This window comes from Argentina silus (assembly GCF_951799395.1).
Source record: "Argentina silus genome assembly, chromosome: X".
Classification (NCBI taxonomy): Eukaryota; Metazoa; Chordata; class Actinopteri; order Argentiniformes; family Argentinidae; genus Argentina; species Argentina silus.
In genome coordinates this window covers 31,097,562-31,111,698 of record NC_139653.1, presented here as the reverse complement: position 1 = coordinate 31,111,698, position 14,137 = coordinate 31,097,562, and the positions used below count along the sequence as shown (strand labels likewise).

The window sequence follows — 14,137 nt, the reverse complement described above, 5'->3', positions numbered from 1 at the left end:
ATTAGAATTTACCTTTCTGTTTAATTTTTACTCAGGTATTTTTGGAATGTTATATCGTATGTCTCCAGTTTATGGCCACCTTTGATTTTAACCACCTCTACTGGTTCAATATCCTCCCTGGATTTGTTGGGTTGTTCATTTTTGTACTAGTGATGATTCACGCCTTATAAAATGCACAATCAAGGGAAGGACACCTGTCACTTTTAGAGCTGCTGGAGGCATGGCATTTCTATGTGGGACATAAAACTGAATATTTGTGGGGGACTGGGATCATAAATTTTATGGGAGCAAGATTTGTTGTGCCGTATTTTGTCAAAATTAATCCTGATAGTTCTTCATGCTCCACTCCTCTGTGTTTGCAGCAGGGCCATACAAACATTGCAGTGCAACAAGAGCAATTTTAAATGAAGAAACACAAACATGTAATTAAGGGGATTGAGAAAAATTGTATTGGGTGTATTTGTCATTTGTAATCAACTCGCACAGGTGTACAATGTAAGCTTTGAGAACTCTATAGTCATTTGAAAAGAAAACCTAGATATTGTAGCCATGAGGTGTGTTGCTTTGTTCACATTCCTTACATTGAAATCCACCAGGAATTAATTATGCAGCAATGTGAGAGATGACATGGTAATGTTCTTTCTGCTGTACCCAATACAGAAGACTATAATAAACTTTATATTCTGAATATATTCTCCTATCTCATTGAACTACAGGTTGTGCTGAAAGAGAGAAAGATATACAATAGCAGGGCAAATTATTGAGCTACATTGAATTCTCACTGAACAATCAAACTCTCAAATACCAAAAAATAGAAATCCCTTTTGCTCACTATATGTTGTTGTTTTTTCACAGAGAGTTGGTTGGATTGACTAGCCTCTGTAACCTACCTTTGATGTTGAAAAAAGCGAGGTGGCAACCATGGAAGTGAAGGAACGGAGACCCTATCGTTCGCTGACTGCCCGGCGGGACACTGAGCGCCGCTACACCAGTTCCTCAGCAGACAGCGAGGATGGCAAAGTCAACCCCAAATCTTACAGTTCCAGTGAGACACTGAAGGCCTTTGACCAGGACTCCAGGATGGCCTATGGGAGCCGTGTCAAAGACATGGTGCACCATGAGGCCGACGAGTTCTGTAGGCAAGGTGAGAACCAGAATCTGACCTCCACACACAGTCTAGTCATCACTAGAAATGGAAATGATGTGATTAATTTAGTAATTTGAAAACTGAAAGTTTGTTTCTTGCATAATCAATTTAGTATGATTTTACCTGATATTATAGTCAGTGCCCATGTAGCAGTGTATGATGACATGAAAAGACCCACAATTCATTTCAGGAAGCTCTCTCGCTTGCTTACAATATACAGTGCCCTGTGTCGTTCAGACAGGAGTCCCATGGTGATTATTATCACAACCTGTTAACGCTATGCTTGTCTAGTCTAGGTGGCTACAGCTGCCTAGTAGGTTGCTAAACTAGCTTACAGTAGGCCAGTGTTTAAAAGGTTCATACTGCAGTATGCTGCCGAAAGTGGTGACAAAGGAGAGCTGTGAAGGATGTTTGAAAAGATTCATACTTCTATTTGTATAAATTACTGACAGTGCTGACATTATTGGTGTTCCCTCCAAATAATCACCAAAATAAAAATTAATTAATAAAAAGAAAGAGAATGGTTTGTGATGGTTTGCAGATTGATCAAGTTTATTAGGGTTAATTACAGAGATGAAGAGTGGAAATGGTTTAAATATCAGGTTATCTTAACGAGGATCAAGCAATGCGGCAAACTCGTGTTTTTCAAATATCCTTATCTACTCTCATACTGTCTTCACACATTCTATCATAGGCCCTGTATGTGTAGGCAGAAACCAACATGCGACAGCATGGAGAAGTGGGGGGAAATGTTTTAGTGTAAATTGACATGAATAAGCACAATAAACAGAGATCCGAGCGAAACAAATCAATTACTTATTCTATATGAGCAAGCCCCCTATACACTCAGTGTTTCAGCTAAACCTGTGGCGTAATCATAATCATCATCATAATTTGGATGGAGGGTCTGGGAGGAATTGGTGGATAGACAAAGTCCTTTTTTTGCGCTGGCGACCCTCTTTGCCGCATGCTTTTTCGTCCAGGAATAGGTACAATAGAATGTAAAGCTAATTGTGTCAATGTCTATACAGATCTTCCGACGATCAGTCTGGCGCGCCTATATCAACAATACTGAGCGTCTCATGGTCTGCTTTCACGCTGCCTGCCCAACACCACTCTTACTCTCCTCTAAATCCTTTGTTTGTTTTGTAATTTACAAATTGTAAACTCGTGTCCTGTATATTGATCCTTTTATTTTTCTTCTTGAGTTTACTACATGAAATTGCGGGTGAACACTAAGCTCAGCTAAGGTGCTGGAGCTCAGCTCTGTCTGACTCTCATTTTTACCCTATGTGAAATGCCAAATTTAACCCCTGTTTATAGCGCATGTAAACCTTGCACAAACACGCACTTCTCATTCTCCTGTTTGTCATGACTCCAAACCGGCTCCCAACTAACCCAAATCTGTGGGCTGCTTTTAAATGATGCTTTCAAATAAAGCAAAGTAAATTCATGAATCCATGAATCACAAATTAAATAAGCACTAGGCTACAATGTAGGCCAAGTCTACAAACATGAGCTTACACCGGCAACTTTCGACCGCACGTAATTGACTTTAAATGGGAGACTGTGGGATAGAGGGGTATAGACACCTGTTCTTTCGGAGCATTCATTTTTGATCCTCCATAGGACGGGTTGCCGTTAGTTATGCCGTTAGTTATATAGTTAGTTGATTTGTAAGCTTTGACTGGTCACTGTAGCCTAGCGCAAGGTAGAATGCACCTTGAAAACAAACAAACGTCTCACTGTCCCGTTAATCGCAAACTAACCCTTCAACATGCTTACAAGTAATGCTGTCAAATGAAACGTTTTAAAAGAATGAAAGGCTTTACTGTAAAATATACACTACTATTTTGCACTACTAACCGTGATAACGGTCACAATGACAGGGTAATATAGTTCAGTATATTGTATATAGCCTACTCTAGCTCTTAGCTCCACGAATGAAATAACAAATAATGAAATAAATGAAAGGGGTCTATAACACATTGTAAGCCTATCCATTAGAATTGCTAAACGATGCCCCCTGGTTTTGTCGAGGTGAAATACCTCAAATAAAAACATGAATGCTATGGTGGTACTACTGTGCTACCATCACTCAACCATGAACCTATTAAACTGACTTACTGACTTACTGTACATACACTACATAGCCCAAAGTATGTGGACACCCCTTCTAATTAGTGGGTTCAGCTATTTCAGCCACACACATTGCTAACAGGTGCATAAAAGCAAGCATACAGCCATACAATCTCCATAGACAAACATTGGCAGTAGAATGGTCGTACTGCAGAGCTCAGTGACTTTCAATGTGGCACTGTCATAAGATGCCACCTTTCCAACAAGTCAGTTCGTAAAATTTCTGCCTTGCTAGAGCTTCCCCAGTCAACTGTAAGTGTTATTATTGTAAAGTGGAAATGTCTAGTAGCGACAACAGTTCAGCTGCGAAGCGGTAGGCCACACAAGCTCACAGGTAGTGCATAAAAATTGGCTGTCCTCGATTGCAACACTCTACCGAGTTCCAAACTACTTCTGGAAGCAACGATCAGCACATGAACTGTTCATCAGGAGCTTCATGAAATGGGTTTCCATGACTGAGCAGCTGCACACAAGCCTAACATCACCATGCACAATGCCAAGCGTCGGCTGGAGTGGTGTAAAGCACACCGCCATTGGACACTGGAGCAGTGGAACTGTGTTCTCTGGAGTGATGAATCACGCTTCGCTATCTGGCAGTCTGTCGGACAAATGTGGGTTTGGCGGATGCCAGGAGAACGCTACCTGCCCGAATGCATAGTGCCAACTGTAAAGTTTGGTGGAGGAGGAATAATGGTCTGGGGCTGTTTTTCATGGTTTGGGCTAGGCCCCTTAGTTCCAGTGAAGGAAAATGTTAATGCTACAGCATACAATGACATTCTAGAGAATTGTATGCTTCCAACTTTGTGGCAACAGTTTGTGGAAGGCCCTTTCCTGTTTCAGCATGACAAGGTTAGGGTTAGGGTTTGCTGAGTTTTGTGTGGAAGAACTTGACTGGCCTGCACAGAGCCCTGGCCTCAAGCCCATCGGACAACTTTGGGATGAATTGAAATGCCGTTTGCGAGCCAGGCCTTCTCGCCCAACATTAGTGCCTGACTTCAATCATGGTCTTGTGGCTGAATGGGAGTGAGTCCCTGCAGTCATGTTCCAAAATCTAGTGGGAAGCCTTCGCAGAAGAGTGGAGGCTGTTATAGCAGCAGAGGGGGGACCAACGCCATATTACTGTCCATGGTTTTGTATATGTATGTTTTGACTTTAGTCTTAAGAGCATGCGGACAGTGTTGGATGTGATGTGACCTGGGGAGGCAATTGGCTACTTAGCAGGAATCAGGGCATGCACTGGCGAGACTCTGCAGTCACCCAGCTCAAGCGGATGATGGTTGTTCACAGGGTGACAAACGATGATCCATAACAAACAAATCTCCAAAGAATATGCCCAATTTAAGACAAGAAAAGAAATCTTGATTTCCCAGACAACTTGGACCAACACAGTGGTGGCGTTCACACCCATCTCCACCTAATGCATCACCACTTCCACCCTGGATCCTGGCCTCAACTACCCACTTCCCCAGGAGTGTGAAATGTGATAATATACAGTTTAAACTGCGCTCTCTCCCTATCTATCCTAGCTATTCCTAACATTATGTTCAAGCTACAAGAGAGAAAGTGGTTAGATTTGATCATGTTTTGATGTATTCACTGTTACAGTTTTCGAATGTGGCATTTAAAAGTTGAAAGACTTAAAAGTAGTGAATTCCTTGTTAGATAACTGCCATTATCATCACTTGAATTTAATGTGGGGTGAGGTAGATGACACTTCCCTTCAGGTTTTTTATGACCTACTAATGTGTACCGATAAGCTGATGGTGACCTGGAAAAACATCCGCTTCCAAGCCTTTTACTCACCATGAATACTAAATGTATAGTCATTTCCCAGTAGCACAACAATTAGTGCATGTTTGCAGGACATAAACCTTAATTTCCTATAGGCAGTATCTAAAACACTACCTCACAGGCATAGGGTTCTGCCCCCTATTTGCTCCTCTGATGTTAAGGTTTATCACATGTTTTCTTATACGTAAAGAGAGCATCATTTTATACTAGAACTGAAATTTGAGGATTTGTTCATTGAGATACACTGTTTGTGTGTATCTGTGCTTGCGGCAGGAGCAGACTTCTCTCTCAGAGACCTTGGTTTTGGCGAGGCCATGCCACCCCACGTATCGGCGTACAGGACTGACCTGGGAATGCCTCACCGTGACTACTCGGTCAGTGCGGGGTCAGACGCGGACACAGAGACTGATGGTATCATGTCCCCAGAGCATGCCGTTCGGCTGTGGGGCCGCAACACCAAGTCAGGCCTCAGTTCCTGCCTTTCCAGCAGGGCCAACTCCAACCTGACCCTTACTGACACCGAGCACGAGAACACAGAGAACGGTAAGGCTCCTTTCTTCAACTTGCCCCTTTCGCTCCAGTTTGTCCCTCTTGGTGCTGATCTGTGTGCATTTCGATCTCTTTTGAGACTAACTATATAAGTTGAATATGATTGATGTGGTATAGAGTCATTCAAGAACTAAATCTTGAATGTTCTGTTCATAACTTGTGATACTGATATCATTTGTTTGCCCTCTAACAAGAATGTAATGTAAAGACAGAATTAGTACTTGAGATCAGAAAAAAAGAGGAAGATGCATACATTGAGATTCTCTTAAAGGGACACTTCACACATTTTTAACCTCAATAGGTGATCCAGATCACCTTACAAATGTGTGGGCATGCGAAAACGGCTTCCATATGTGTTCTGTAGATCAAAAGCTACATATCGCTAGTTTGAGGATTTTACCCTGAGTGATGTGACCCTATCACATGGTTTTGAAAACTACAAAGGAACTTTTGGGAGGAATGAGCTTACCATTCCCGAATTAGCTACTGCTTGGTTTGTTTACATCCATTAGCACTGCGCTCTAGTCTATTTTCTCACTTATTTACAGATTTCTTTATATTTCCTATCTATTTAGACAACAAAGACCACTATCTTTTAGTTATAACTTGCTGTTGTCGTAGTGAAGCATCTGTGAAATGTTACTTTAATTGTTGAATACTTGTTTTGCGAGAAGTGTGACTTTTATTTTTCCTGGTATGCAACTCCTGTACTTGATTTTCAAGATGACAGCGATGCCATTTAGTCTTGTTGTGTCTTTTGTGAGTTAGACCAAGTCTGTACGACAGGATGATCCTCTAATTGTTTGGATATGTTTTAGACTCTCAAGATATAACTTACAGTTTGACCAAATTAATCATGACAGATTTCATTAATCTCCCAAAATCTATATTTATATACCTTAGAAAATGGCTTGGAGAGCAAATGTTTGAGTCTTTGACCTCTCAAAAAGATAAGCACCATAGCAATAATAAGATAAACAATAACAATACAGTTATGACAAGTCATATCATTGCCTCCTCTTTGTGTTACTGTATACAATAAGTAGTTAAAGATAGCATGATTATTTGTATGTTGTGATAACCTGTGGATGTGGACAAGCAAACAAGCTGGTGACATCTTGGTGACATCAATGCCAGAAAAAAGGAAGCCAGCTTTACTGGATCCATCTTCCTGTGGCTTGGTGTTTCTAAATTACGCCCAAGGGCCCAATGAGTCTCTGTGCTAGCATAGAAGGTCAGTGTGTTCTGGGAATGTGCCACTATGAAACATGTCAAGTGTGGACCTGATTAAGCTGGTGTAGGCACTGAAAATCATCCAGAAAAATAACGTCTGTGTCTGTCGGGTGTTTTATTTTACAAGTTAAATGTAAATGATGTAGCCACAATAATGAGACATTCTATTTTCACACTTGACATGGTTCTTTCAGACCTGATTGCTGACAATGAACTAAAACAATAATTTCTTTGAAATAATTTGGTAATTTAAGAATTAATTGTTTAGAGAAAGATACTGAGCTCACACAGTACCTTGTGGAGTAGTCACATTAAACAACATACAAGAAGAAAACCTCCCATATTTCCATCCTTTCCCTTTGTGTTTTCTAGACATTTTGCAATATACCATTTTGATTATGTTGACCATATACCACTGTATATGCAAAGTAAAGCTCATACTTTAACAATCACATCATGCATATTCACTGCTAGATTTGTGATACTATTCTCAGGAACCTCCAGATATAAAGGTACTCATCAAGGGCCTCGTAGCACAATTCTAATTGCCTCTGCACAGCCTGGCAGAGAACCTTGTGAATAGTTTTGCATTTCAGAGTGTGTCATATTAGGTTCTTATTATAACAGACAGGGATTACTCTTGGTAGTGGAATTCATTTGCCCGGCTGACTCAGAGAGAGAACGCGGCTGTCCTTTGCTTGATCTTTAGAGATTCCTTGTAATTTCAATGTGGTTGTATTGTACATAATTTAAGTGAATCTCCTTGGATTGCTGTTTGGGGGCATTATGCATTCAGAGTCCCAGCAGCAGCAGCATACAGTATTTGTCTGTGAAAAACCAGACGTGGTTCTAATTAAATAGGTTTTTATTCCAGTCATCCAAGCAGAAAGAGCACTTGCATTTAAAATGTAATATAGTAATGCCTAATAACATAGATTTTATATATGGCAAGTTAATTAAAATCCATCTATCTGCTTTGCTTGTTTGTGCTTTCATCTCTTTAAATCAACAAACCATTTCCTTTGCCTTAATGTATTCAAGATGCCGGACAGTTTTCCCCTCTCAACATGTGACTTACTTGACCCTGGTTATAATGCATGCAAATTATGAAAACAGGTTTTGATACAATTATATTCATCACATTCAAGTAACCTTAATGTTGCAATGAACTCTAAGTAATTATTATTTTTATTTAATGTTTTTGGTGTTAGTAATCTATTAAGGATTAACTTCTATTCTACAGGAATATTTCATTTGAATATAGGTTATAGGTTCTTCTATTTAGTTATTTTTTTTAATTTTGTTAGCATTTCAGTCAAAATAGCCAACAGTGCTGTCTTTGCTGATGGTTTAATGAACAGTTTGTATTCCATTTCCTGACATGGACTGAGCATGCTTACAGTAGATGTCCTCAGTATTCGCCCTCACTGTGATGTTATGTGGGTTATATGTGTGACAGGTCAAGATTTGTGTGTGTGTGTGTGTCACCTGCCCATGCTATTGCTGATCCTCAGGGAGCTCCTTCAGTGCAATTACAGCACAGGCCTGCTGCTGAGTCACAGCCATCCTACAGAGGCAGATCATCAAGCAGCCCAACCTGCCAGAGAGGGAATATGGCAGCCCCTGGGCTTAACCCATTAACACTTATCCAGATGTGTGCTCTAATTCCAAATTTTTCCTACTGTCATAGTTACCTTATCATGTCTCTGTAACCATAAGAACCAACCGTTTGCGTGAAGAGGAGAAGCTTGTGGAAGGACTTGTTATTCATTTATACTGTTGAATTTGTGCCTGGTAATTGGTGCCTTATTCAGTCAGAAACTCAAAATTTTACCATTTATTTAATGAAACTTGTAATACATTTATGCTTGGTGTAATTGGATGGCTCTGCTCTGTATAGCTCCCTGCCTGGAGTAAAACGTACACAACATACAAGTATACAATATGGCACGGAGCACATGGCAAATATCAAACCCCCTATAGGAAGGCTACCCGCGACCGAGTGGGTGAAGGCTGGGAGTGGTGGGTGGAATGACCACACAAAATTTACTCTCATAGCCAGTGCAATATTCACACTGTTGAATGCTATGGAGAAGCATTTACTTTTGCATATGTACAGTAGGTCAGAGTTTAAAAGCTTCACGCTTGTGCGATGATGTCGCTGGGGTACCGCAACAGTGGTAGGGAGTCGACTTGACTATTTGCCATGTATGAATTATATTTCAGGTAATTCACCTTGGCAAAACAACCACCAGGAGGCCAACGTTTACAAATGTTGCCACCTGATGAATTATGTGAAGAGTAGCTTATGAGTTAAATTTTCAATTAGAAAAATTTATTGTCAAATTATTGTCTGGTTAGAGAAATTAGAAATTATGTCCTTGATAAACCTTAATTTAAAACAAATCATGTCTTCATGGATGCTTCATAAAATTATGTCAGACCTGTAATATGTGTGGCAGTGAAATTGCATATTAATGAACTCATAGCGATATAATGTTTCTCAGTGGATTCTGTGCATTTCAACAGTAGGCTATATGGACAAAGTCCGCTCATAAAGCAAAGAGCACAGTTCACATCATTCATTTTCCGCTCTGGCATCGCAAGTTCATGTTGAACGTATTTCACATGATTGAAATGAGAGCTTTCATGAATCAATCAAAAATGTTTAATGTGCAATGACTAGAATAAATGTGAGAACGGCATCAAGGGATAATGGGGTTAAGTGGGGCTAGAATTAAGGGGACATTAAGCTGTCATGTTGCCATGCTTTTATTCATATTATTCTGTAGGCTATAGCCTTATATATAAAACTCACAACTGTTAATCTGGAAACAAATTATATTTTCACTGTTTTACTGCCTGTATCCAATGAGTCATTTGTAGTTGCCTACTATCTGTATTTGACTATTCTCATTGTCCATCATGTCATGTACGTATCATAGTTGGATACAAATTAATATGTGTAACATTTATGATCTGTAGGCTACACATTTAGATTCAGCTCCTGTGTGTGCTTGCTTGAGCTCTACTTACAACAGGCTCAAATCGTTTTCCATTAACAAAAAAAAGCGTCACAATTTATCTAAGACTTGTAAATACATATGTTCTCTATATACAACTGCATCGTAACATGGCAACATATGTCGGCTAACATTAGACAGATCACAGAACCATGATGAACATCTCTGCTGCAATAAGTGGGGCAATCAGGATGATGAGTGTTCTGTAATTTATACACAGAACAAACTCTCTTTTTCGAATTTTGGTGATGGGCAGTGAATTATTATATAGTGGGGGAAGGTGTAGAGTGGGGGAAGGTGAGCGAATTTGTCAGTAAATGTGGGCTGATGTCACAGTCATCTTCTGCTGTCCTCTATAGGTTGTTATCATTAAGTGTCACCATAGGCTCTTTCAAATTCATGCACATTTTATTGGAAAGCTGACTACTTACCTATCTACAATGACATTACCATATCAGATGAGGCTAAAGAATGCAGTCGATCTGTCAGAAATGCATGCAATCACCATACGTTCACAACAAGCTAATCTCTGCTAGTTGAGAGAACCATCCGCTCGGCCAGCTCGCATGTTTCTTTTCATGTCATGCTGCATACTGCAAACCCTTACTGTTAGCTGGTTTAGGCAGCTAGCGGTGGTGCATCTCTCTGCTGTTTAACTTCAACTGTCAATAGTGGATTTGCCAGTTATCACTGGCTGGTACACTTTTATTTAATATCCCCCAAATATTAAATCATGTTGCAAGTTATGATAAAAAAGATGTTTGATCAAGCAGTGTTTTAGTGGGGGGACCTTTCTCCATTGCAGCCCCCACTCTTTGAAACACTCCCAAATCACATCAAAGAATCCAGCACACCTTCCTCCTTCAAATGATCCCACAAAACCCATCTTTTTAAACTTCCTTTTAATCTTTAACTATTTTTTATTGTTGTTTTTACTGATTGTGCTTTACAAAATACATTTTGTATAAATGTATTCTTCTTCTTCTTCTTATTATTACATTGAGTGGACGAGAGAAGGCAGCCCTTCTATTATGGAGTTTTTAATGATAACAACTGTAGGCTACTTTTCTATCCAGTCTCAATCCCGCTGAAACACAAAAATCTTACTCCTGTCTTGCATGAAAATCTCTAACATCATTCTGTAATCAATACGTTGCATTATTAAAGCCGATTTGCACTTATTCATGGCAGATTGCGTTAGAACATTTCCCCCGCTTCTCTGCACTGTGAGAGAATGTGTGGTGATGGTATGAGAGTAGATAGGTTATTTGAATTTAATAGGTTACGTGGTTTAGGCTGTGCACGCGCGGAATATGCATCAATAGGATTTCATGGAAATTTAAGTAAAACTGAAAATGTATAGATGGTTTTAAACATCTGAATGGAAATTCTTTAAGTGGAGTCAGTCTACACAGATACTATAGATAGATACAGTGCATTCGGGAAGTATTCAGAACCCTTAACTTTAAAAAAAAGAAAAAAAAAAGAAAAAAAAAACCCTCATCAAGGGAAAATTCCCTCATCATTCTGACCCCTTAACTTTAAAAAAAAAAATCCATCATCAATCTACACACTATAACTCATAATGACAAAGCAAAAACAGGTTTTTAGAAATGTTTGCTAATTTATTAAAAATAAAAAACTGATATCACATTTACATAAGTATTCAGACCCTTTGTACTTTGTTGAAGCACCTTTGGCAGCGATTACAGCCTCAAGTCTTCTTGTGTATGACGCTACAAGCTTTGGAAAGTATTCAGACCCCTTCACTTTTTTCACATTTTGTTGTGTTATAGACTCAATTTAAAATGGATTAAATTAAAAGGATTTGCCATCAATCCACACACAATACCCCAGAATGACAAAGCGAAAACAGGTTTATATTTATTTATTAAAATTGAAATACAGAAATACCTCATGTGCATAAGTATTCAGACCCTTTGCTATGACACTCTTAAAATGATCTAAAATGCAAAAGTGTCATCAACAAATCACTCAATAAGTTGAATTGGAAATGTGTTTATTTGGTTTTACTACAAAGCAGTACATTTGGTGCAAATCCAGCACATGCAATGCAGTTTCTGCACCATCTCTCATGTGAAGAATAATGGTACCTGCATCAAGTTATGGGTATGTTTGTCACCGTCAGGGACTGAGGAGTTTGTCAGGATCAAGAGAAAATTATTACATTTGCTGAGTTGGTAGTGAATTTGCTGAGTTGTTTTCGTAAACCCCGGCCATGGTCCTGTAGCTACCTCTACAGGCCGAACGCTGCATGTCCCCCCACATCATCCTAATCTCCACAGTGTGGAGATTCCTATGCAAATTCCTATGCAAATCAGACCCTATAAAATATATTAATTCCAAAATGACATCAACTATTATCCTTGCATTAAGATAGATTTAGTTCAACTTATTGAGTGATTTGTTGATGACATTTTTGCATTTTAGATCATTTTAAGAGTGTCATAGCAAAGGGTCTGAATACTTATGTATATATATGGTATTTCTGTATTTCAATTATAAATTTACTGAAATTTCTAAAAACCTGTTTTCGCTTTGTCATTCTGGGGTATTGTGTGTGGATTGATGGCAAATTCTTTTAATTTAATCCAATTTAAATTGAGTCTATAACACAACAAAATGTGGAAAAAGTGAATGGGTCTGAATACTTTCCGAAGGCACTGTAAGCTGAACCCTTGGATAGTTCATTGGAGAGGGTAGAGAGTTTGTTAATTGGTTGAAAGTGGTAATTTGTTGATGAAGTGGTTGAGAGTGGTTTCAGTGGGGTAGAACTGGTTGCTAAGAGAGTGCATTGTTGTGTAGTCATTCTAAGAATGTGGTCTGTACCGTAAGTCTCCTGCTGTTTTTATTCAAGAGTTGCAGTAACAATTGGCCTATCTCAACATTATTTTATTATGTTTTTTTTTGTTACAAAAAGCTGATAAAGAGTTTCAAAAGGTTTAATACAAGCGACTCATGTTAGACATCACTGCAGTAGCAGGCAGAATAATAATAATTAATAAAAAATAAGTTAAAGAAGAAACTTTGTGAGCTTGTAAAGTCTTATTTTGGTAGTGGAAAAAGTTTCAAGATGGTTTGGATGACAGATTTGCTGGGTAGTTAAAAGAAAGTGAGAGTCTTATTATGGTAGCGGATACAGTTAAAGATGGTTTGGTTAGTTGGTTGGATGGATGAATGGATAGATGAAAGAGAGGATGGATAGATGAGAGGGGAGGTATAGATACAGTAGGCTTAAGTTTAGAGCCGAGCTGCCGGTGTGACGATGTTATGACGGCACTGGTTGAAGCAAGCCCAACTAATAAGTATGTCATCGAACAATTGTTGAACTTGGTGAAGCAAGCCCACTAATAATAAGTGAAAGAATAATATGTATGTCAACAGTTGGACTTGCTGATGTAAGCCCACTAATACATAGAAACAGAGGTTTCAGTAGAAACTGTGTGTGCTTGCTTAGCTGGCTAAATGTATTCTAACCCTAACCTATGTTGAGTTAATAAAACAATATGAACAGTATCAGAATGATTTCTTCAGCTTTCCTAATTAAAAGTCTTGTGAACATTATGAAGTTGGTTTGGTGTTCCTAGCTTCAACAGTGTTCGAGCAGTGGGATTCTAATAATGGCAAAGAGCCTGGGGGTAGTTCAGTGGAGTGCAAGAGTAGAGTCTTCAATCTACTATAAGTAACTACTAAGTAACCTTAAGCTATACTTAACTAACCCAACAGTAAATATTGGTTCTATACTTTTGTTTTTGAAAAAAGAGAAAGTGAGAGATAGGGAAAAACAGTAATAATACATTTTGCCACAGGTGTGCCTCTGGGGGATAGGTGGCGCAGAGATGTGATATTATGGGGGACACTGACTGCAGTGGCCGGTTCTCCTTTTGCAGATGATGCACACTACGTTAGTGTGAAACCTTTGAGATATATTCAAGTAAGAACAATGAAAAGTAAACTGACAGTGACCATTTAAACACAATGGAATGCTCCTAGTGTTAAAAGAATGCACTATCAAAAAGCTGCATTCAAGTTGATAAAGTTAGAGCCAGACTACATATTACACTGTTGGATTAGTGTTGCCCAGAGTGTTCTGGGTGTGCCCATCTTAAAAGATGAAAGAGGAGTAGTGTATTTAATCTAGGCCTACTGTAAGTACATTTAACCTTAATCTTACTAACCTAACAGTAAACATAATTTCTATAGTTAACTAAAAAGGTTTGATCAATTATTTTTA

The 14,137-nt window shown here is 39.0% G+C and overlaps 1 protein-coding gene across 2 annotated transcripts in view; it reads left to right on the top strand.

Annotated features, from left to right (window-relative positions):
• Nucleotides 1-921: 921 nt before the first annotated feature.
• Nucleotides 922-14,137, top strand: part of tenm4 (teneurin transmembrane protein 4) — a gene marked incomplete at both ends in the record, with an annotated part of 153,596 nt that continues 140,380 nt past the window's right edge. For both annotated transcript variants that reach the window (XM_083696270.1, XM_083696269.1), the window contains 2 exons: nucleotides 922-1,144; nucleotides 5,351-5,620. In XM_083696270.1, coding sequence (XP_083552396.1) covers nucleotides 922-1,144; nucleotides 5,351-5,620 — 493 coding nt within the window. The remainder of the gene's footprint in view (nucleotides 1,145-5,350; nucleotides 5,621-14,137) is intronic.